At 41.7% G+C, this 24,297-nt stretch overlaps 1 protein-coding gene across 3 annotated transcripts; it reads right to left on the reverse strand.

The window, feature by feature from the left end:
- Positions 1-906: 906 nt before the first annotated feature.
- pik3r1 (phosphoinositide-3-kinase, regulatory subunit 1 (alpha)) lies at positions 907-24,297 on the reverse strand. 3 transcript variants are annotated; one of them, XM_035607855.2, is made up of 15 exons: positions 24,039-24,297; positions 22,409-22,996; positions 12,130-12,222; positions 11,890-11,964; positions 11,480-11,611; positions 10,682-10,883; positions 10,240-10,322; positions 5,528-5,729; positions 5,238-5,418; positions 5,019-5,144; positions 4,783-4,925; positions 4,514-4,690; positions 4,330-4,404; positions 4,066-4,236; positions 907-3,553 (listed from the first exon to the last, which is right to left on the reverse strand). In XM_035607855.2, the coding sequence occupies exons 2-15, from the start codon at positions 22,743-22,745 to the stop codon at positions 3,364-3,366; spliced, it is 2,187 nt and encodes a 728-aa protein (XP_035463748.1). In that variant the 5' UTR covers positions 22,746-22,996; positions 24,039-24,297; the 3' UTR covers positions 907-3,363. The 3 variants fall into 3 exon arrangements, with proteins under 3 accessions (XP_035463748.1, XP_035463749.1, XP_035463751.1); XM_035607856.2 differs by lacking the exons at positions 10,240-10,322; positions 10,682-10,883; positions 11,480-11,611; ... (2 more) ...; positions 22,409-22,996; positions 24,039-24,297 and adding an exon at positions 8,362-8,799; XM_035607858.2 differs by lacking the exons at positions 10,240-10,322; positions 10,682-10,883; positions 11,480-11,611; ... (2 more) ...; positions 22,409-22,996; positions 24,039-24,297 and adding an exon at positions 7,252-8,086.

A 24,297-nucleotide genomic window follows, 5' to 3' on the forward strand; every position in this document is an offset into this window, starting at 1 on the left:
AAGGTTTTTATGCATAATTGTAAATGCAAATAGTTGCATGGGTTAATGCACTGTTGACATACAAAACTACAAGTGTACAGCCAGTCTAGCATTTTGCAAAAGCCACTGTTCCTAAATGAGCTAAAGTCCACCTGTTAAAAGCTTTATATGACAATGCCATCATGCTGATATTCAGGAGCTATAATTTTGCAAATTTTTTGACATAAACCAAAACTTTGACCAGGGATATAAAAAGTCATTGTGACGAATGTACATTTAAACTGAAGGGCAGCTTTTCGGTGTATACCGAGTTCAAAATCAAACAAACGATGACATGATATTTCACCCAAAGCCACTAGAGCTACAATGATTCATAATTGAATCAATGCATCAATCAAAATCAATATATTTTGTTTACTGATTTTCATAAAGTAAAAATACCAAATGTGTAGTATTTCCAGCTTGTAGAATATGAAAATGTAGTTAAGGCATTAAATTGCAAATGTAGTAATGAATCTTGCCATTAACAGAACTTTTTTTAGTGTGCATGTGTTGAGTATAGGATAATCCTGTATTTAAAGTCCAGTGAGAACCCTTCATATTCATACTTATAGAATGCTGGGAGATATATTTATATTGCTAATTTGTAGTGAGGCTATTCTCAATTTTTTATTTTTTTTACCTTTATTCTCCCAGGTGAGTCCCATTGAGGTTAAAAGATGATGAAGAAAAACCGGTCACAGGACAGAGGCAAAATAATCAGGAGGTAAATACAAACTGCTGAAGAGTCGGGCCACAAGAAACTGTTTAAGCAGCAGTCCACTTTGTAGAAAGTTCCAGGCAGCAGCAGAAGGCATGAAAAGTGCCATAGCATAAATATGCTAAGGGAAGAAAATGTAATACACATTACATTTGACTCGGTAAGACTTTTTTCTTTAAAAACAAGTGTTTTATTTTGTTTTTAACAAAGCCCAATACAGATTTGAAGCAAAACTGGGGAACACTGGTGAATCTCAATCAAATCATCATGTCTGGGACACCCACAAAAGATGAGCCTTAAATAAAAAAAAGACACCTAAAATAATCATACAACCCAGAATTGGGGCAAAGCAAATAATGGTGCGTGTCGTCCAAGAACTATAAAAAACGAAAAAAATATATTTCAACAATAAGAAACAAAAAGTTCATGCCAGCAGCTGTTTGGAGGGGGGGGGGGTTAATTGAAGTCAGACGACTTCTAGTATAAGTAATGTCAGATGTGACATAATATCCATGACATCTGTTAATGGCTTTGAAAGACCCAATCAAACCTCGAATAAATGACGGTTAATATCAATGTGCTACAAATTAATCTTGGATGAATAATTTGGTCAAATGTATCTACAACACATTTTACACTGTGTGCACAGTATAACTGTCCTGCTATGGGGGGGGGGGGGGTGTATTCCATGCTTAAATTTCATACATGGTCTTATTCAGACAGCATTTATCTCATAAGAGATTATATCACATTTATAATTTCTTGTCCCCATTTGTTCTGAGAGGAGGCAAACACGGTAGAGGCTTTGTTGTCGTAAGCCGGTTTATACATGTACAACTTTAACTAGAAATAGTTGTGCTGAAGAAAGCAATAATCAAGATTACATTTACATCTAATTAGTTATGCAACGATACTGTCTATTTGCGGGGCAAAATATCTAAATAATTTTATGACAGGTAGATCTATATATAAAATATACTATTACAGGACACATTTTGTCACTCGAGTGATCCAATTTGTAATTTTTCATATCAGTTAGACTTAACGAGGGTGACAAAGTAGTTCTGGTTGCCATTTGAAATATTTTCACCAGTTCAATGGGTTAACACATGTACCAATTACTTGATGGTGGACTTGTAAAAGCTAGAATAAAGATGGGGTCAAATTCGGATTCCACTGGCACGTGTTACCTTTGAACTATGAATGTGAAATGAGCTGCTCCACCCATGTAATTACAGTGATTTTCTGATACAGAAAAATACTAAGTGGACAATGTATAGTGATCTTTAATAACGATATTCGTCAGTTGAAAACACCAGTCTAATTTCATATATTCTCATGTGGGAACATATATATTTTATAAGAAAATAAATCTATACTGTTTTCGTGGTTATGGTTGATAAGGGTCCTACAATCCCATCCTTCCAATCTGAGTGCTCAAACTTTCTTTGTCCATTTCAACAAAGAACTGAGTGTAGACATTGAGCAGCTTGGATACTCAAAAGGCTCTGCCTGAGACCAACATTAGTTTGAAGCAAAAAAAAGACGAGTAAAATACTTTTTTTTCCATCTGTATACCAGTTGTTAAAGTGAATCATAAAGTGTTTCTATAATCTTTAAAAATCAAACAGTTTTCTTATTGTATCTTGGCATTTTGACACAAAATATCCTATTGGATATGTACACAGGAAAATGTATTTTACAAGCAATAAAACAAGCTTATATCGTGGGTTGAAACAGAGTAAAACAATTCTGAAGGAAAAACAATGGAGAAAGAATTGCATAGCAGATCAGAATGTAACTAAACAGGAACTGATTCTTTTTGGTATGGTGCACTTTGATTCATGACATTCCACGTTTTCACAGATGTACATCAACGAGTCAGCCCACTCATAGTTTCACCTGCCCACAGTAAAGATGCAGTTTACTTCTGTACTACAATGCTGGACAGTTAGAAGGCAGGATGCCGACGTCTTGTCCTTTCTGCTCTTTTGATAAGAGTAAAATAAAATTAAAACTTTGTTTGAAAGTGCCATTTTGCTACATTTATTAGCTGATGCATGGTTTGCTACTGAACAGTTAACACAAGTGAATGTGTTACAGCCCCTGATATCACACAGTTTCCTGAATCTATGAGTTTTGGTCACATGGACAGTCACACACTCACTCAGTCACATACACACAAACACTTGTGCAGAAACAAAGACACACACATAAATGATGTGAAAGGAAAAAAAAAGTGGAAAAAGAAAATTGTGGCCGGTGGGTACAGTTCCATTTGAAGAGTTTATCTGCTGCGATTAGACATTCCGGCTGGTAAAGCTTTGAAAAAGAACAAGCACCGTCGGGAAAAGGCCTCTTATGTCCTCCACAGGGGGAGTTCAGCAGTTTCCGCTTGATTCTGTGCTCCCACAAAAAGAGAAATCTACATTCAGACTCGCCTCCGGCTCGTGGTCTGGCAAAGTCATTGAAATGTTTCAGGCTTTTATTGCGTCTTTTCCTCTGTTAAAGTCCGAGTTAGGCACCGGAGCCTTGTTTTAAATCACAGAGTCCCAGGACATGTATCTCCTCCAACTCCCATGAGGCCTTTTCCTTTGTGTCCATGTTGTCACATGCGGAGGTCCTCACCGTCTCTGCTGAGTATAAACTGGGTACGCTAGCGTAACATTCAGAGAGTCATTGTGCTGGACCAAAGACGTGTGCTGGTAGTGAAGTACGAGTTCTTTCAGCGAGCTGTACAGATTGTACGGCTCGGCGAAGCCGAAGCCTGAGGGTGTCTTGTTGATGACGCAGTGCTTTACCTCACCGTCCACACTGCAGAGAAAGGAAAATCACAGTCTGTTCAGTATTTGCAGTGTTCTTTCAGACCAACATTTTACTTGACAGACTTAAACCTCTTACACCTTGATAAAACATTAGAGGATGGTTCACAATCAGTTGCCCATATGGACATGCGAAGAGCTTCTGTTCACTGTAATCATTCCCCCTGGACATGTGACTGGTAGTAACCAGGGCCGTTTATTGAAAGTCGCGACAACTCTGTTTACTCGAATGGACCATTTTTCATCATTAAACGGCTCTGGGAGTAACAAGAGGGACTTAGTGCTTCAATCACTAATCATGGGAAGATATTGACTTAGTTTGATTAACTCATGCAGCTAAAGGCAACAACTATGAGACTATTTCTATTCAGTATGGACCAGACGAACGATTACAGCAAACAAAATTATTTTCAACGTCCACATGAGCATTGTTTCAAGACAGGACTGAAAACAATGTGAATCGATCCTACATGAGCTGTTTGAACAAAGTGCACAGATACGTACACAACGCTGCAGGCGTAGCATCCTGCTTTGCTGCTGTCTCGAACCAGGAATGTTCCGTCTCTCTTGCCCTGGAGGAGCGCCTCCGCTTGTAGTCGATTGATGTTGCCCAGTTTCCAGGCGCGCTCGTCGTGATGAGGAAGGTCTTCGTCATCGTCCACCATAGAATATTGACTAGAGAAAAACAAAGTGGTGCACACAAATGTAAGTCGCAAGCCAAAAAAGGAAGTTTTTGTGCCAATTGGTTCAAATCTGAATGATACGCACTCTTCTGTGTTCTCGTTCTTGATTCCAAGCCACTCGTTCAGTTTCTTCTGTCGGACTCCCTTTTGGGTCAACCACCTACGAGGGGAAACACGTGGACGTTAGAAACCAGGGCAGATTGGATTTGATCCTCCTCCTGAGGGAATCATACTCTGTACGTTTCTCGTTGTTTGAGCGCTATACTCACATGAGATATTGGTCTCTAGTCTTGCGGAGTTGGATGAGGTCGGGCTTGATGCTGTTCATCCTCTTGTCGATCTCTCTGTAGTCTGCCGCCTGTTTCTTCAGATCTTCCTCCAGTCGCCGTTTGCTGTCTACGATTTCACTTATCCTCGATTTCAACTTTTCATAGTTCCCCATAATCCTGAAATCGAGAATTTTTTGAACATAGTTGAACTTCTCACCCGTTCATGTTGCCTCTTTTCAGGTGACGTGGAAAGTGCAGTGTTTTCTTACCTCTGGATCTCCTTGTCATTGCCTTCTCTCCTAAATCTCTCGATATAGTCTTTGCTGTACCGCTCTTGTGTTTGGCATTGCTCCTCGAAGATTTTTATGGTTTCATTAAAAGCCTCTATCGCTGTCCTTTTCATTTGGATTTCCTGGAGGAATAATGGCAAATAATTAGTGTGCTGTTCACATATCACAGTACAATTGTTGATAATAGTTTGACTGGGGCTGGTACTGGTACTCACTTGTGATGTTCTGGTGTATTCTTCATACAGACGGTCGTACTCCTTGTTCTTCTCCTGGTACTGCTGGTGGTACTCACAGAGCTTCCTCCCAACAGCTTCAATGTTGTCTTCTTTCACCACCTGATCCTAAAAGATAACAATAATCAACAAATGCATAAGTTACACTGCTTTAGAATAAGCATTTCAAATGTGCTAGTGTAGATTCTGCTAACGTCTTACCTGCTGGTGTTTGGAGACCGGGTACAGCAGCTTGACATCCAGCTTGGGGTTGTACTGAGCCAGTGACTCATTGCGATAGTGGTTGATGAGCTCGACGACCGAGCTGAAGGTCAGCGGGTCCGAGAAGCCGTACTTCCCATCCCGATGGAATATCTTAATGAGCTTGTTGTTTCCTCCTTTCCTGTTGACAAAACCAGCGCAAAGAAACGGTTAAAGTAACTGCTAAAAAAACAAAACATCGGTGTTGAAGAGAGGAAATGATTGCAAATTGAAACGAGGAAGCAGCTCACCTCAGGGTCAGAGTGTAGTCTCCGTGCATTTTCGTTGAGGCGTCCCGCACCAAAAAAGTACCGTCGGCGGTGTCCCTCAGTTTCTCGTTGACCTCCTCTCTCGAGATGTCTCCCCAGTACCATTCGGCGTCTTGCAGAGCCATGTTGTTGTTCATACCGTTGTTGGTCACAGGTGTGGGCTTGGGTGGCTTAGGAGGTAGAGCTGTGAGGGGGGAGAGGAGAGGGCATGTAAATAAACCGGCATTCATACATAACCTGGACCACAGTTCGAATTAAGTGGTTGAATTTTCTAGAGCTGCAACAGTTAAACAATTACTAAATTAATCGCCAACTATTTTGATAATCGAATAATTGGTAGTTTTTATGAAAAAAGTTTTAATTCTCAGATTTTTAGCTTCTTAAATGTGAATATCTACGGTGTGTACAAAAACATCATCTTGGGATTTCGAGAACACATCTTTTCACCGTTTTATGGACCAAACATAAATGAATCGAGAAAATAATAGTTTGTTGCAGACCTAGATTTTTTCTGACTCGCAATGACGCATCTAAAGAGACTCAAGGTGCACTGGTAACATTCACTTTTCTTTAAGGCACAAAATACAACATGTTACCAAATCTGACAGCCACGTTTGAATTAAATTTTTTGCAAGAGAATCAAGCATTTTGCAGATGCTCTCAATTACACTAACACACACAGGCTCTGCTCTCAGCCTTTTTCCATTGATTTATTCGGACTGAAAATAATGCCGCCCCTCTCCAGCAGAGAGGCAGTGATGCTCAGGCAATGGGAGGTGTGAGTCAGGGAGAATGAATCCATTCAAGAAAAAAGGTCTCTCTCTCTAAATATTATTAACTGCTATCAGCTGTGTAGCCTTATATTATTATGTAAATTAAATGATGGCAATGATGAACACCGACACCAAAAAAATATTAGATTCTTTAATTGGGAAAGCAGGAAATCAGGTTGAATAGCAATTTTTATATATATATTTAAAGAAAGAACAGAAATTGTATAATAAAACAGGACATCATTAAATTAATAGCCAGGTGACTTAATTCCTCTACATGTTTTTTTTCTCTCCCCCCAACAGTAATTATCCAGCTTTAATATTGAATAACCAGAATCATCTTTCCCTGTTGCAGCACTCCGGGGGAATGTTGTCATTACGTCTGTGGTCTGGATGGAGCACGAGAGACTGGATCCATAAAGAATCTTAAATCTGCAGTGGGTGAGAGCTTCACAGTGAAGCTAGCAGCTATTTTTAACCAACAAATCTGCACTGCCTTTGTTCACTTCCTCTGCATTAACACTGCTGCTGCTACAGACATTGCAGGACTTCTCTCATTGTGACTACAAGCTCCATTCATGTGCCAGGTAGCTACAACTGTGACATAAAACGCAGAGGTTTACGATCTCTGCAGAATGCAGCTTGGCAATTCAACTGCACACGTTACCACTGCAATACACATATTCCTACGTGATCCCGCTTCATCTCTCAATTTCTAATTATTAGAACTGGTCATGTGAACAATCCATCCAGTCGACTCAAACATTTGCCTGCCAACAGCAGTGCACTCACATTTCTACAAAGACTTAGCTTGCAATATAACGCTAACTGCAAAACTGTCACCATGGCGACAACAAACATACAACCACGTAAACAGCTATTTGAAAAAAAACATTAAGGGCATCCTGCTCAGTAACGTGTTACATCACTCACCACAGCCAATCACATTGGGGGTCTGTCACCAACCACTCCAGCATCGTTCAGTTCCTGAAAGCGGTGAGGTCATCCTGAAAGCCCATTGCCTTTTACCTCCCTGCTTCAATTCTTCACAACATTGCAGCTAAATGGCAAACTGGAATAACTCATAATTGTCTCTCCCCAGCATCCGGCATTGTGCATCCATCTTAGGAGCAAATGTGCAGCATCTCTCCACTGGCAGAGGGGGGGAGGACCGGTCCCATGCTTTCCTTTCTAATTCTCTCCCTCGCTCTGAGCTGAGCTGCTCGCTCTCCTGCAGGTTGCTCGGCCCCTCCCCTCTGCATGCCGTGCAGAGGTTTAGTCCGTCCCACTGCTGGCACTCAGACAAAGCCAGCTCTGCAGCAGCACGTACGCAGCTAAATTATAATGCTTGGCATGGTCAGCGGCACCCAGAACTACAAAATACGCATGTAATCCCACAGCGTGACACAGAGATAGGTCCCTTGATTTCCTGAGTGAAATTAAAATAGACCTAGATCTTGGTAAAGTGTGAGGATTCAAGCAGAACACAGTCGCCAACCAACTAGGTTCAATTAAGGAACGGTTCTCAAAGCTCTTCGTGCTTAGGTTAAGAAGCAACGAACACATCACACAAATGTTCTATAACGTACAAGTCAGTGACCTAAATGCTCGAGTCTGGATACTTCTCCAACAGCTTCTACGTGGTTTAAAAGTAGTTTCACTATTGCAGCCTCTCACAACCTGTTGGCTTCATTTTAGGTCCTCTTTGAACAGTAGGTCTTAGACTGAATGCCTCTTAATATTCATCAGCATTTCTCAGAGCAATAGTTATTTGTACTGTCTTTAAGAATAGCTTGTAACTATATGGCATGAGAAGTAGCTCTGGACAAAACTGTTTGCTGATAGCGTAAGAAAATAGAACAAGAATAAAAGGCTTTTGTTTTCTGTTAAGCCTTTACTCATAGCTGTGGTATTTGTGTCTTATTCTACACACGTATACCTTTTTGTTATAGCCTGAAGGCAGAAGCAGCAGAAACACATTTTTCTAATTTAGTGTGACAATTTAGAGGGGGAGAAAAAAGTGATGCAGAACATCAAACTTACGTTGCAAGTTGTGCATGTTTTGGTGAACCAACAACTTCTTCTTTGTAGCTTTTCTTTTACTCCCAAAAGGTAAGTTAAATCCAACTGAATAACTTCCAAGTCCTCCGGTAAAGCTCCATTTCATAGTTCAAGCCACAGAGAACCTGGATGCGGTTTTGTTTTAATTCTTAGGAGGCTACGGCTTTATGTGCTTCTTAATGAAATCCAGGTAATCCCCTCGGCGTGAGGCAGGTGCAACATGCGACTGTCTAGCTAACTGACTGCTCAGTTCCTGCTGCGAGCGCAGTGAAAGGCCAAGTCTCCTCCTCTCTCCCTCTCTCTTTCTGAGCTCTGCGAGGCTGCGGCCTGCTCACATGGAGGCAGGTAGTTAATGATTAACAGTAGCTGCTCTGGTGTCAGTGCTGCCTCTTCTGAAAGCAGCCACTCGTGCCAGCTGTGTGTGTGTGTGTGCGTCTCTCTCCCCGTCTCTTTGGTCACTCCCTCTGTCTCTGTTTGTAAAGGAGGAGGCAGGGGGGGGTTCAGTCTTATGATTAACTTGCAAAGTTTCAAATATTTGCTGAGCTGGGCACTTTGAGTCAGGGAGGACATGTGGAGATCTGGGCAGAGGCAGGACCGAGGGGGGAGGAGAGTGGCCCCTAGAAACTGGAAGCAGCCCTCCGTTAACAAGAAGTGCTCTGTGGAGTAGGTCGACTTTCCAGCCAACCAAATCTAAGTGGGCCTTTTGTTGCTTTCTTAAAATAGGCACGCAGTAACTGGGAGGAGGCACGCAGACACCCTAACACACACACACGGGTCATTCACAGAAACACATGTACAGAATGTACATATGTGTTGACAAAGAAGGCTATTCTCCCTCTCTCTACTTGTGTCCCGTGTTATCTGTATGACACGTGTGGCTGAAACCAGTTTGGCGCATCTGAGCTCAGTCGCATGTTTGACGGTTCCATGTTTTTACGGATTTGTGTCTGTGTATAAAATCGACTAAATGCGCTTTGCTATTTGCCCGCCGGCCCAATTGCCCTTCCATCCTTCATCCGTCCCACGGCCAAAGTGCTCCCGCAGGTGCAAATTACTGACAGCTGAGAGTGGGCCCAGCACAGGAACGTTATAAATAGCTCTAACAGGTAATAAAATGTGCAAACAGCCACAGCCAGTCCTGGGCCTCTGGCCCAGCCAACGACAGTGCTTTTAACTAGCACTGTAAAAACATAACTGTGCTACGCAACGTGCTGAACTCACACCACCGGACGAGCTTCATCTGTGCAGACCACCACTATAACAGCCATGAACGCTGACTTTGTGCAGCTTTGCATTTGACATATGACCAGCCAGAATGTCAAACAACATTTTATTAATGGGTGTCAGTTTTCAGCTCAACTTAAAAGCTTTATGAACACCAAAATCCCAACATTATAACACTAGGTTGCACTCTGTAGCCAACACATCTATGGTAAACTTCAAATAAATGTAATATGGCCTTAACTTTAAATGTAATGTTTATTTGCAAGCTTCAGCTAAAGCTTTTAGAAGTGTAACCCTAATTCAAATGGACCGACTGTTCTGTGATAAAGACCATGACGTGTGTATCCACTAACCAGTACATGATAAAATAATAAAATAAACCGAACAGTGTCAGTAGTTTACCACCACAGTGGCCCTTCAAGCTATAAATAGAGCTCATGTCTCGCGGTGTCATTTTCTGTAGGAATTAAGTCCCTGCAGAACGTAAGCCCATGTACTGCATCCAATGATAAATGCAGCGGGAATCTTTACCTCCTAGCTTGAATTAAACAACTAATATTCGACCATTGTGTACTGTTAACACTTAAATCTGCAGGATTCAAAAACTGTGTAAAAAAAAAAAGACATTTCAACTACCTGGAGCAGCCTGACTCTCACTCCATTCACTGGTCACCAGCGCCTCGATGATCTTGATGTGAGCATCCAGGCTGGGTTCACAACTGAGGGGGGGGGGAAGAGGCAGGTTAAATAAAGTCTGTGTTTTACAGCCCAGGTGACTCGGCAGATCCTGCTGCTCTGTGCTGGCTTCAATCTGATGGTTATTCAGGCTTAGCTACAATAATTGTGCAGCACAGCTAGTAAGTAGAAAAGCTCCAACCTATATCTGTGTACAGCTGAAACCCAAGAGTGCCTGACAGACTGTGATCTGAATGTCCATGCATGTATGTATGTATGTGTGTGTGCCTGCAGGAGTGCATGTCTGAGCCTGCACACTTGTCTGTCTGCTGTCTGAGGGTCTATCTTTTACAGACCAGTGTATGTAGCAGTTGCGTGTGGTCCCTGCCGCTTTGACACCAACCTGGTGGCTTGCTGTCTAAAAAACACGGGGCTGAAGATCTCGCCGAGGGCTCGAGCAGAGAGCAGGTTCTTGGAGCCATTCTGACACATTCTAGCGAAATGCCTTAGCAGACAGTGGAGAGCGAGCCAGTATTGGGGCGGCAGGCTCGGGGTGCTGGCAATGCGACGTAGCAGCTGGGCACATTCCTCAGGATTCGCCACCTCTGTTGAAACAGATGAAAACGGCCGATAAGGTCAGCGAGACAGATGTGAAAAAGCGACACCGTGTTAAAACCCTGCCTCTGTCGAAGAGAAGTATTAAATGAAAGATGTTTCTTTAAACAATGAAGAGATGGAAAAAACCTGTCATGTGCAGTTAGGTTTGAAAACCGCAGAGTGATTGTGTGGTTGACAATGAGCGTAAGGTACACTGGCAGGTGATTGGCTCCTCAGAGATGCTGGAGATAAGCTTTCAGGCTTGTTTAAGTTCCTATTAACCACAGATATCCTGTTTCTGGCCATGTGACGGCAAGAGAATGCAGAGCGACGGAACAGTGTGTGGTGTGAAAAATTTTGTCTGTGCTTGCAACAGAGGCAGCAAGCCAGATGGCAAAAAAATACACTGATTATATATTGTTTAGTACACTGAGGAAAAAGGGGATTTAACGACTTAAAAAAACAATCAAGTCTTCTTTGACGGCCATACAGCCCTGATGAAGTCTCATGGTTTTTTAAGTTCACTAAATCACTAAATGCTCAATAGTAGGGCAGCGGTACATTACGTCAGCACTTCTGTGTCAGGCCGACTGCTCGTTCTCACCTTTGGCAGTGAGGACCATCTGAGCATATATTGCAGTGGGGATTATGGGCTGTGGAAGATCCTGCAGGTACCTGCGCAGACCATCACACAAGACCGAAAGCTCAAACTGGTCCAGGTCTGCCGAGGGAGGATCTGAAATGCAAAGCAACATGCAGACAGGCTTTAATACTACAACTAATTCCTGCACAACGAAAAAGCCTTCACAAAACAGGGCCCTCTGTTCTTTTCGACCTAATGTTCATACACACAAATCGTTTTACGTCACCACACACATTTTGCTCTTTTCTTCATTATCAATTATTGTTTTTGCAAGTGAGCCTTCCTCTTTTATGTGTCTCTCTGTCTAGTTTCAGAAACCTGCAAGTTTCATGTAGGTTGAAAAAAAGGGGGGTAATCAACGAACTGCTTACCACATTCGAAATACTGTCTGACTTCAAGTCCAGCACCAGCGGTAAATGTTCGATATATAGTGGGGTTGTCCAGACCTGCAAATAATCAACAAAATGTACTTTTATTGACAAAACTAATATCTCGTGGTTGATTTATTGAAATAAGTCACAGATCATATGTGGTTAAAAAGAGAATCAACATTAGTCAATATATGGTGCGTGTCAGGGTTAGTAACTTGAAGTTCCCTCTGTCAAACTCACCTTTCCTCTCGATAGTTTCCAGCAGTCTGGCCAGAATGGGCGGAGCAGTCTCTGGGAGGGAGAACTGCTCCGTTAGGTCCAGCAGACAGGAGCCTGGAGGAGAAATCAGATCGCCCACCGTCAAAAATTGAACAAAAATTAAAGAAATAAAATTGGCTTCCTGTTAATTCTTCACTGGTTCAGTATTGTAGACCTTTTTCTGATCCAAAATTACCAACCCACACTGTGTGTTTGTGTGGACTGAAAATCTAAATTAGACCATAGAAATAGCAAAAAGGTTTTTCAATAAAACCATCAGTGAAACTCATTATCCGTGTAAATCCAATATCAGTCTATGGCATGCAACTTATCTGCATCAAATAATAAAGTGAAAACACGTTTGACTATTGTAATAAACAAATTTACATTAAGAGTAGTACATCAGATATATTTTTCCAAGGAGTATTTATTTACTTTAGCGCTGCAGCTAACAAATATTTACTTTGATTAATCTATTATTAGTTTATTCTTTAAAATAAAAAAATTATCACAATATCCTTAAGATCAAATTGATGGCTTCAAATTGTTTGCCAAAGACACAATGTAAATACTAATAATAATTATTTCAGAAGACGTAGAAAACCAGTAATTACACATCTCAAACTACGGCTTTTGATATTTCATATGATACGTTTTCTTGAAATAGACTCATCGTTTGAGCTATTATTAACACTTTACAATATAAGGCTGCATTATTCTCTGAGTATTTTGATATGGTCCTTCAACTGATGACTGTGAATATTGATGAAATAATGATAACTTCCATTCAGCGCCTCGAGAGAAACTTGAGCGATAGAAGAGAAAACACTTAATTCCATTGCCACGAAAAAAATTTCAAACCAACAAAATGTATTAATATCTTCCACAGCATGTAAGTACAGAAGACCTTTGTTTGAGGAGCAGTTAAATTTAGACAACATGAAACAATATACTCATCCTTCTGGCTGTTCTGAAAATACAGTCCCTATAAGGGGATTTTACATGGTTTCACATTTTTTCCTGAAGGGGTAGTGAATGGATTTACTTTCTTCACAATCTGATATCTAAGGCATACAAAAAAATCATGCAACCCAAGCAAAAAGAGAAAGTACGGCGACATAAATAAATGGTCTGCCAGTCTAATCTCCTTTGAGGTTATGGTGAATGTTTATGTGGTATAAATGCCGAGGGCTGCGATTCATCTGAACCAGCAACTGTCGATTAGGTGCCCGACCTATGAAGTACTCAGAACTTCAAAGGGAGCAGGTACAAGACCAAAGTGCCGCCTTCAAAAGTAAAAGGTGAGTTTTTACAACAGAATGATTCAAGAAAACGAGGTGCTGAGCACTGAAGTTGAGGCTCACTGGACCAAGAAACTAAGCAAATACGCTGTGATATGAGGTAAGCCAGGTCTGACTTTCTTCCTTTAGAACTTTGGACCCAGGTGTGGACATGAAAGGATGCAGGGGTTGGCAAGGATTTTATTTGGATTTGCAAACGTACATTTTGTAAGGGTGCTTTTCTGAAAGGCTTGACTGTTCAACACCGAGTCTGCAGATTCAAAACCCAGAGAAACTATGAATGGAAGCCTTTCTCGTAACCATATTTGTCTTTCTTTCTACTTTAAAAATTATCCAATTTTTTTGGAATCACGTATTGAAACTTCCAACGACTGCTCCTATAAATGCATGCATGCTAGTCATTACTGAGGCCCTACACTCTCCTCCCAAAGAATGTCCAATCATGCAAATAATGAACCACTTCATCCAATTCCACATCCTCTTTAGCATGTTGCGTGTGAAGAAACTGGATAACCAAAGTCCTTCTAACCACGGAACACACAAAAAACTCCATGTAGGACAACTGGTCATCTGGAAGACATTATTGGAACAGCAGAGTGGGAGGGGGTATTCTCAGAAGCAGTGAACTCTGAGATGGAACACCAAAGTTTCCCTAAATAGAGATCGAGACACGCAGTCCTGCCACCGCACACCTTGGAAGTGTAACCTTTCTCTCAGACAAGATATCCAACACGGCTGCCATTTTACAGCCAACCTTTTTCTGAGAAACTCAAATCACAATCTGAAGCTAAATTTAAATCCCTCGACTCACCCACCTTCCCACTGTTCATATCTAGAAAAGTTATCAACGGCAGAATCCCAGGGCTGGCTTGTTCCAGACTGGTCACTTTGAAACACTTCAAAACATCTGCCTGCGGCTCAGTAATAACTCCTGAAAAACAAAAGATTCTTCAAACTGCTCCCCAGGTTTGTGTTTATTTACTCTACCCATGGCTGGTGGCCTATGAGTGACACGGTACAGGCTGGAGATAGAGTTGCTTCTTGGTACTGTCAACGATGTGATAGTTTCAGCGCCAATGGAATTGTATCAAGTAGCAGACAAAATATGACAGAAATGTTTCAAGCTATCGGTGATGATTTCTGAGATGCCTTGGCACGAAATCAAACGATCAACGTGCTCCGACTGGACACGCTGTCCAAACACAAAGATACACACATATTACCAAATTTAGAAGGAAAAACTAGGCAGCTTTAACTGCTGTCAAGCAAGCGGGTAAAGACTGTTTTTTATATCTTTTATAATAGTTTGCAAATGGCACATTAGATGAATGCATTTTCTGCAAACCTTATTTACCTGGAACAAAAAACTCTAGAGGTCTATAAACATTTAGAAACATCTACATTAGTAGCAAAATTATAACCCCTCTAGTCAGGATAATCAATGCCAGTGACATACCAAATAGTCCTCTGTGATTTACTGCGTTAACAACACAATCTATTACTGTTGTTCTGCTGTGTCTGGAGCTGGAACAGCTGAGGGGCTGCACACATCATGAGACGGCTCGAATTTTCTAGGGACGCTGGTTTCTGTGGCAATTTGGGAAAGGAAAGTACAGAGACGGGGGGCCCCTCGGACGAGTCCCTACAAGCCTGCATGTTTGGCAGACTCTTCTCATGATATCCCAAAAAGCCTCCGTCAGTCAGTCAACCGCAGGTCGAGGAAGTCGATGCAGCTGCCACTGGTGCTGCTGTGGTGTGAGGGGACAATCTCCCCGGCTCGAGCGGTATGTCTACACTGAGCGAACTGCAGACTGTGGGCAAGACAGGGCTGGGGGAGCACGGACAAACTGAAGATAGCACAGACTTGGGTTAAATTTAGAGAGCCCACTCAAGTAACCAGCATTTTCAGGTTATACCATTTCTTCTCGTCTGAAAAGGGTCTAGCTTTGGCACGCCAGTAAAAGTTGATTACCCACAGAAAGAACATCACAGTACATTATAGAGCAGGAAGTACACATTATATATATTTTTAAGTATAAAAAGTCTATCCAGTCTTGTTTCTGAAAAAGGCTGCAGCTGATGTACTAAAGGTAAAACATTATTCAAACATTCAAAAATAAAAAAAAGAATAGATTGTTATCAATATATTTAAATGGAGGCACTGACATGCTTTATCGTGCTTCTACTATAACCCAACGAATGGTAAAGGTCTAAGCTGAAGCAAGCAGAAAATGGAAGGCAATGTCTCCCCCTGCAGGGTGGAAGATGAAGTGCAAAAGCTAAGCAACAGCCAATAAGGATCCTGTTGCTACATATTGACAATTAACCCTATAAAAGGAAGCAAACCATCACTAAATCACAAGACCTACAGCAGTTTTTCTGGCTTGCAATTGACTTACAAAAAAAAAATAATACAAATCAGGCCACATCTGAAAAGTAATAACTGTCAGAGGATGACACTGTCATTTTTATGAGACTTAGGAATATGGTTACATACTGGATTTACCTTGTATTTATACATATACATGTTGACATTAAATGCATAATGCTAATAACAAGTTAAAGAAAAATGGGGAAAGGTTTTCGGGGTTCTAACATTTCTCAATCAAACTGTGTGGTGCGTCACCAGAACAGCATATCCATGAATCTGAAATGAAAGGGTTCAAGGTATATAATATGTAGATATATAACATGCTCAGTGATAGTGAAGATAACATTAAGATGTGTCCTGTTGTTTGCTGAATATGTGTGAGCACTTTAAAAAGTTGAGCAGCATTTCAAAGTTTCTTAATGTAGCACTTCTACTGGTGTGACAGGACAGAGGCATTGGATAATACTGGTAGTTACTTAATCCTCTTAGGCGTTTTTTTTTCCTGGGCGTTTTTGCACCCGTCACATTTTTACATTTTTCAAAGCAATATAAAGTCCTCCACCTTCGTGGAAAACAACCATCTTTGCAGAAGTAAAGAGAACTCAAAGGTCTTTTGTTTGGTAAAAACAGTTATAATACCATAAATCATTAAATTAATTTGAGCATGACTGAGTACTCCTCTCGCTTTGCAAGTCCCTGCACCTAAAAAGGCATGCAAAGTGAAGTAATTGATCGTTATTTTAATACAAGTGACTGATAAATTTAATTGAGGTAGAATCTAACTGAAGCTTTTAAAAAGAGCCTATGATCTATCTTGTTCAAACCATTACGTAACACCACACCTCCACAGCACAAGGCTCCACACACACACACACACACACACACACACACACAGTATCTACCTACATTAGCCAGTCCACCTCATTTCCCTCGCTCTCTTAATACATAACATATTCGAAACACCTTTTCTGTTCCCCTTGACTTAGTGTTCCTCTCTAATCTCCCCTCTGTCTTAGTGTAACACTTCTTCAAGTCTGTCTATCTCTGCCTTATTCTCCGTCTTTCTTAATCCTGCTAGCAGACATGCCCTGACTCCAGTAAAGAAGATTTGCCAATTCAGACATCAGTCTCTGCACACAATCAAGTAATAAAATGGTTATGCAGGCTTTCATGCACACAATACCATTCAAGTCTTATTCGATTTATACAATAATACAGTTCGGTGAAAAATAATAATGATTGTGTTTGCTATTGTTGTAGGGCAAGTTCAAAGTTTCAAGCTTAAATCACGTTGACCGGGAAAATAGGAGTTACCTGCAATAGACGGGCCACATTGCATACATTGCACACACAGCATAGCAACCATGCAACCACGGAAACTGTGTTAGCTATTGTGGTTGAAAGTTGTAGTTTCCCATGCCCCCTGAGCTAGCACGCTAAACGTCACTTGTATACGAGTCAGGGACCTCTCTCTCTCTCCTCAATTTTTAAATTTTTTAAATAATCAGCAATAGACTGCTTCGCATTTTAATCACAGTACAGCTGAATTGGCTGTCACGAAAGTGGAGGCAGGCAGAGACCGAGTGAGTCGGCTATAGAGAACAAGTACAACTTTCAACCACAATGACTGATGCAGTGATCCAATCCTGTGCCGGAGGGGCACCAAAATAGCCAACTGATCATCAGACACTCTCACGACCACGTGAAATGTTAACTCACCCACTTTCAAACAATTGGACACTTTCTGGAGCCCTGCTGAGCCATCAAATTATATCCTCTTTTTCCCCTGGCATGTCAGTTAACAGCAGCATATTCTAAAGGCTCAGAGGTAAAGTAAAACATGAAACTCACAAGAATTTTGATTGAGATATGGTATTATATTGAATACAAACTTGACAAGGCCAGAAGAAGCAAAATAATTACATTTAAATCAATCATATTTTATAAATAATACAAAATACAATGGTCAGTGGTTCAATTCATCAAATTCAAATTTTAGTTAAATTATTACAGTTGCTGCGTTCACGGTCACAAATGTTTTCCATTTTCATTGTTTTTACATGGAACGACAAATCAGTAGTTACTGTTTTTGTCTTTGGCTAAACTGGCGACACAGAGCAACTCATCACCACATTACACTGTGGCCAGCCTCGTACAACTCTCATCTCTAAACTTCCATTTCTCACAGAACTGTATTTTGCCTCACTGAATACGTGTGTGTGAGTGTGTGCGTGTTTAACTCCCTTGATAGAATTTTACTACTCTTTATTACAGTACAAACATTTACCTGCCAGTGTTGTGGACAATCTTGTGAGAGTTATCCACCGAACAGAAGAAGTACCCACATATGAATCTGCACTCCCCCAAATCCCAGCTAATCATGACAACGTAGAGCTCACATTTCGCAACTACGACAAACAAATGTGACAAAAACTTATTTGAATCTTATAATAATATTCTACCATTATTAATAATGGTAGAGTATTATAACAACACTCTACCTAAAAGGCAACAAATCTTAGTGGACATTAGCCTCATACCAGCAGTAAGTACGCCGATAACAATGACAGTGTAAAACAGCGATCGCCGGGGGCCTATTCATTGTGCAACCATTTATTGTCCAGTTGCATTGTGCACCAGGTTACCGCAATCAGCACTTAGCACAATACTGATTCATCACAAAGCTACAAATCAGTCTACCATGCAGTCTGTGCACATCCCTCCACCAGAGGAGGGCCAACACATTCCTGGCCCCAGCTGCTTCTAGTTCCACAGAGGAACACTATCAGTGCAGACTATCGTGTTATAAAACTTGGGCTTTGTTCGTTCTGCCACTGAACTTAGATGGATTTAGTGATGTGCGAATGTCCTTTCTGGAGAGTAACGCAGAGTCTACCGATTTCACAACCCAAGTTGTTACATGTCCTAACTTAAAGTGGAGTGAATTCTTTGCAGCACTGACAGAAAATGTGTTGTATACAGCAGATGTCAGCCCGAGTACTAAAGAGGCCCAGAGAAGGAGAGCTACGCTATCTCAATCTCCAGCTATGCAGTGTACTCTCTCCGCAACAGGCTCCTTTGTGGAGCCTGATCTCTTCCCTTCGGTAGCCCCTTTCAAAATGTCTCTTTCATAAACATTAAGTGAAAGTAAGAAGTGCCATAGAGTTGGCTTATGGCACAAATACACAGTATAAATCCACACACGCTTAAGGTTTACATAAAATAATCTGCTACTGAAGACTTAACAGACATTTATAAAGGATTTAAATACAGTGATTTTTTTTTTTATGTTAGCCACACAAAAACATACTGATAAGCCTCAGTCGAGCGAGAGGAGATAGCCCGATGGCATCAAACATTTCCTTAAACAAGACTCGGCACGTAGGCTGAACCTTGTGAGAGCATGTAGAGTAACAACCACTTATTCACATTTTTATCTCCAACATTTGGAAGAATGTTCACGCAGACTGGCTGTTGAAAGATAAAGGGTAATTATACGCGCACACACAAACACAGTGAACACTGAGAACTCAAAACACACTTAACCGTTTAGAGCCACTGCCTCAGTAATATGAATATCCAACTGCCGTTGAACTTCAATGTTGTTATAGAAATGGCTAATATGATGATACAATACTCCTCAACTGAAGGAAGCAGCTCTTTTTTAACACTAAAAGGATTAAGAAAATTAACCATTATTTAAAATACCTTCCTGCACTGATGACATGTATTCATTATGTTAAAAAAAATGTATTTTCATTTTATCTTATAAGGAAATAACACTCATGAAAACTAAATACCCCATCCCAATCTTTGAATTTCATGCTTTTAAAACAAAGTAACAGATTTCTTTTGCATCCATATGAAAAGTATGAACAGTGCTTGAAAGGAACAAGTGGAAAATGTTCAGTTTTAAATCAATTCTTCCTGACTGTATAAAAATTAAACTAACAAATGGAGCCATGGTTTTAAGTTAGTGGGGCTTCGTTCTTTTTGGGTGTCAGTCTCTGAGTTGCCTTTTCTTGGCGGGCCCGTATATTTTCTCAACTGAGAGGCCCGGAAAAGGAGTAACACTTTAATGTTTAAGAAAAAAAAAAAAGGCAGAGAGCTGGAATGAGGCGGAATAGTTTCCCAGCCCAGCCCTCTTCTCTTTCTCCCTCACCCTCTCCACATCTGCTGCACTCATGTAAACCCCTGTGGCTCAGAGAGGAGAGGCCCCTTTCCAAGCCTCCATTCTCCACCTCTTTTCCCCCTGCCAGAGCTGACTGTAGGAACTATCAAAACACAAAAAAAAGAGGAGGAGGAAGAAAAAAAGCTGAGGAGTGGGAGGAAGGGAGCAAGATCCCTTGGTGGTGTGCAATAAATCACAAACACTCTGGGAGCAACAAGACCCTTGCCTCCATCACTGAGCCCTCAGCCCCTCTTCAAAGCCCCCTTGAGCATGCAGAGCCCAAGTCCCTCACCCCATTCCTGCTTCGGCCCCTCTGCCAAGCCCCCAGCTCCGCTCCAGTTCTGATCCCTTTGCACACTATGCTGTGCAATGACCCTTTAGCGAGCACAGGGGCTCTCTCTCCCCTTTACCCACAATAACCCCCCCCCCCCGCCTCTAACAGCCCAGGACACAGAGACTTTTCTTTTCCCAGTGCTACATTCACCCTCGCTCCGCGCACAACGCTGCCACTCAACCGCGACACAGCCATTCAACACATGCCCCCTTCATACTGCTCCTCGCTCGCGCTGCAAATCGCAGCAATTTCACAACCGTACCACAAAGGGCAAGAACTGGAAACCTTGCCAAAGACAGCTGCTCTTTAGGTGAGCAGAAAGCTTTAGGCACACATTTGTTCAAGTCACAGTGCTTTAAAAAAGAGATATGGGTTTGAATTGCACTTCATAGTTGTGGCCGGAGAGTAACAGGTTGAATTTTCACATGCAACCATATTGAAACACATACAAGTGGAGATAAAAGACGTCAGTGTTTGAATATGAGCAAAAAAACCATGCTCAACTAATCAACTACATTAAGGCAATATTCTGACTATAGATCATAGATTTCATATAGTGACATGTCTAGCTTTAATAAAAATAAACAGCCCGACTTTTGGCTGGTTTTCCATCATGCATAAAGTGAAAAAAAGATTAATTTGATCTCTTTGTCTCTGCTCCTTAGATCAATCAGATGTAGTATTTTGCCTAGCCATACACCGACGCCGTATGTCTAACTTTGCCAAAACTGCAAATACATGGCTTTTAACAGATCCACCTTTGTTATAATTAGACGCTGTACGTATGTTCAATATATGTACAAACAAAGGTGTCAAAATAAGCTGTTGGGGTTTCGGGGCGTTGAGTGAACTGTAACATTGTCATGAGCGCAACTACGGTGACGTGAAAATGTTGATGACTAACTTGCTGACTAACAAACAAAAAGAGAATAAGACAGCTTTAAAGACGCAGAAAGGCATTTACTTTTGTAGTTTTGATAGCGTTAGCCTAGCTGTTCCCCTCGAGCTTTCAAGGTAATTTGCCTAAATCGTCCATACATAAGGATCTAATCATCTTTTTCAACAGTGATAAAGGAATTCAATTCTTTTTAAGATGCGGCTTTGTGGAGAAACACAGATGATATCCACTGGTAACATATGGCAGGCACGAGATGCTCTGGTGTACTGTAGCCTGGATGCTTGCCAGCACCATTGTCCTATGAGAATGAGCTTGGTTCACATTCAGTGCAGCTGTACAGTACTGGATAGTGATACTTGTTCTCAACTGTTGTGCAGCATCAGCATTTTTCCCGCTGCACTTTATTTCCCAAATCCAAATCTGCAAGTCACTTGTTTCTGTTTTCAACCAACTATCAGTTTTCAACAGGGAGTCAGTGGACGGTCGGAGAAAGATCGAGGAGGACGTTCACAGCCAATCTCCACACACAAACACATACAACCATCTGTAAACACGTGATAGAAATTAAATTTGTCTCAAATACTTTGTGATAAAAACCTCACCTGAGGAAAATTCACCTGCTGACAAAGGCCCCAGATGTGGTTAAGTTCTGGGGGGAAAGCAACTGAGGGGACCTCAGGATAGGAATTTTCTGCCGATTAATTAACCCCCCAAAATGTGAATTTAATGTTTTTCATATACTGTAAGTTTGGCTTTGTTCAAAAGTACAAACACACCCACTTTATTCACCCAACAAACTGGTATACACTGAAATTTAAAATGTAACCCAATCAATGGGAAGTATGCAACAATAAGCAGTTCCTGGTGTCAAATGAAGGTTAACAATCAATTGTTAAACATAAGATAAGATAAGATAAAAAACAAGAACCATACCGTTCACAAGCTATGTTATGTCGATTTCACCAGCACCAATTCAGAACAATGAAGAAACTGTCTGTCACAATATATATTGCAGTGAGCTATATATTAACTTTTGCTAAGTACATTGCCTGACGGAGTTGTGTAACTGATTCAATTTTGTGTAATAACCGTTGGGCTCTGAGAACTTTTTCACTATTTTCCAAACAACTGATTAAGACCGTAGCTGCAGCCCTCCTCATTATCTGTGTTTGGGTGCTGAACTCACCTTGCTCCGAGTCAGAGTCGGCGTCCGCCTTGAAGGCACCTGGAGCAACAGGTAAGGGTCTGATGGGCCTCGGCTTGGGTGTGGGGGGAGATATCCATTTCTTTCCAATGTATTCGACATATGTCCCAGGGAAGTCCCCCTTTTCCTGAGTGGTTTCATTGAAGCCTGGCAGCCATCCAATCTCATCTGGCCTCTGTTCCAGCCCGTCGGTGTACCCAAGAGCCACCAGGGCTCCTTTGCTTACCAACAGCGTATCCCCCACATGCAAATTAATGTCCTCCTCCCTCTCCTTCTTGTAATCGTACAGCGCTCTGTACTGATATCCCTCGGCACTCATACTGATAGCGTTGTGCGAAGGTGTTCTTTTCGAAGGTGAGCGTCAACCAGCAAAAGTTACGTTTCAGGTTTTCTCTGTGCGTTTGGTCCAGGGCAAAACTAGTCTTGGACAGTTTCGTGGAGACAGTATCTAGCTCGTCTTCATTCTACGACAGCTCTCGTCTCTTCTGGACGATGTGCAGCTCTCTCGGCGTGTCGCCTCACAGCGTGTACCCATCGGTAAAGGGCCTGCAGCTGCAATGTTATCCAGACCTGTAAGATGAGAGGAGGCCATTTGCAACACGTTGCATAAGACGACTTTATGCATCACATACAGATGTGAACAGACCAAGTCTGCGAGATAAGATCACTCTAAACATACAAACAGTAACCGAGAGAAGCCACAGTGGATGTTTACTATACATGTAGAATGTATATACACTAAAAAAAGTAGAATACTCAGTTAATTACAGTATGCATAAATACTGGTGCAATTTTATTCAACATGTCGGCAGCATTTAAGACCTTATTTGAACTTTTCCTATTACTAAATACCAACTTTATTACTCTATGCAAAGTTTGTGTACAATTTTCACGCTTTGATAAAGAGGCACTTACGATGTTTTTAAAGTCCCTTGACTCAATATTTTTCATTAACTGCTATTTAAGTTAAAGAAAAGTCTCATCAACTCGGCACTAAATGAGTTCACAAAAGTAAATGGCTTGTGGACACAGACCTCATTACTGATCCGATGTTTATTGAAACACCTTTGGACACAATTCCACTTAAATGCCACTCGGCCAACAAATGCTTGCTAACATTAGCATTGTGGCTAGACGTCACACAGCCGCTGTCACTCGCAGTCGTCTCCAGCCAGGCGGCAACTTCCACGGCGTGTTCGTGTTCGCAAAAGAAGCGTTGTGTCAGCGCAAGTGTTTGATTTGCAGGAGAACGCTTCCGTGGTCGCGGGTTCGTTCTCCCGGAGCCCTCGAGTCCAGAGCAGCGACGTGACGGAGCGGAGCGGTTAGCTCAGTTAGCGGCATGCTAACACCGCCGGCTGCGGTTAATTAGCGTGCTGCCTTCAGTGACCACGATAGCGCCTTATTAAAAGTTGCACACGAAGCTAAACAGAAGCGAACCACCGGGGGTCGAGCAGCGCGCTGGTAGCAGGACACGCTGGGAGGGGAAGTAACTCGAGTTGAAACTAACCACCCACTGGAAAGTGTACATCTCCCAACAGGCAGCTCTGTAGACAGTATTTCAACCTTTTAACACAGGAGGTGTCGACGTTGACATAGTTTACAAGTTACCTACCGACGGTGCACGGATCCACGGCTTCTCCTCCTTCCGCACACTCGAACGCTCCCACTTCGTTAAACTCCACAGTTCGAGGCGCACTGGCAAGAAAATGCAAGCGCGACCATTTCCCTTATCGGCAAGGCTGAGAAACAAAAACCCTCCGGTTGGGTTTAAATCCGGTTTAACGAGTAGTACAAACTGTTACAGGCTCGACATAACGGCACAGTTTTCCCGTCCCGAACAAACGCTCCCTTGAACGTCGCCCCTGCGGCCA

The sequence above is a fragment of the Scophthalmus maximus genome, chromosome 20 (assembly GCF_022379125.1).
Source record: "Scophthalmus maximus strain ysfricsl-2021 chromosome 20, ASM2237912v1, whole genome shotgun sequence".
NCBI lineage: Eukaryota > Metazoa > Chordata > Actinopteri > Pleuronectiformes > Scophthalmidae > Scophthalmus > Scophthalmus maximus.

What these genes read in the sequence shown, in the direction of transcription:
- pik3r1 (XM_035607855.2), bottom strand. Translation starts at nt 22,745, where the DNA reads ATGAGTGCCGAGGGATATCAGTACAGAGCGCTGTACGATTACAAGAAG. An exon ending in GATGGTCCTCACTGCCAAAG is followed by an intron (nt 10,884 to 11,479) that starts GTGAGAACGAGC and finishes CTGTTTCAACAG; the next exon opens with AGGTGGCGAATCCTGAGGAA. An exon ending in AATGACAAGGAGATCCAGAG is followed by an intron (nt 4,691 to 4,782) that starts GTAAGAAAACAC and finishes TCTCGATTTCAG; the next exon opens with GATTATGGGGAACTATGAAA.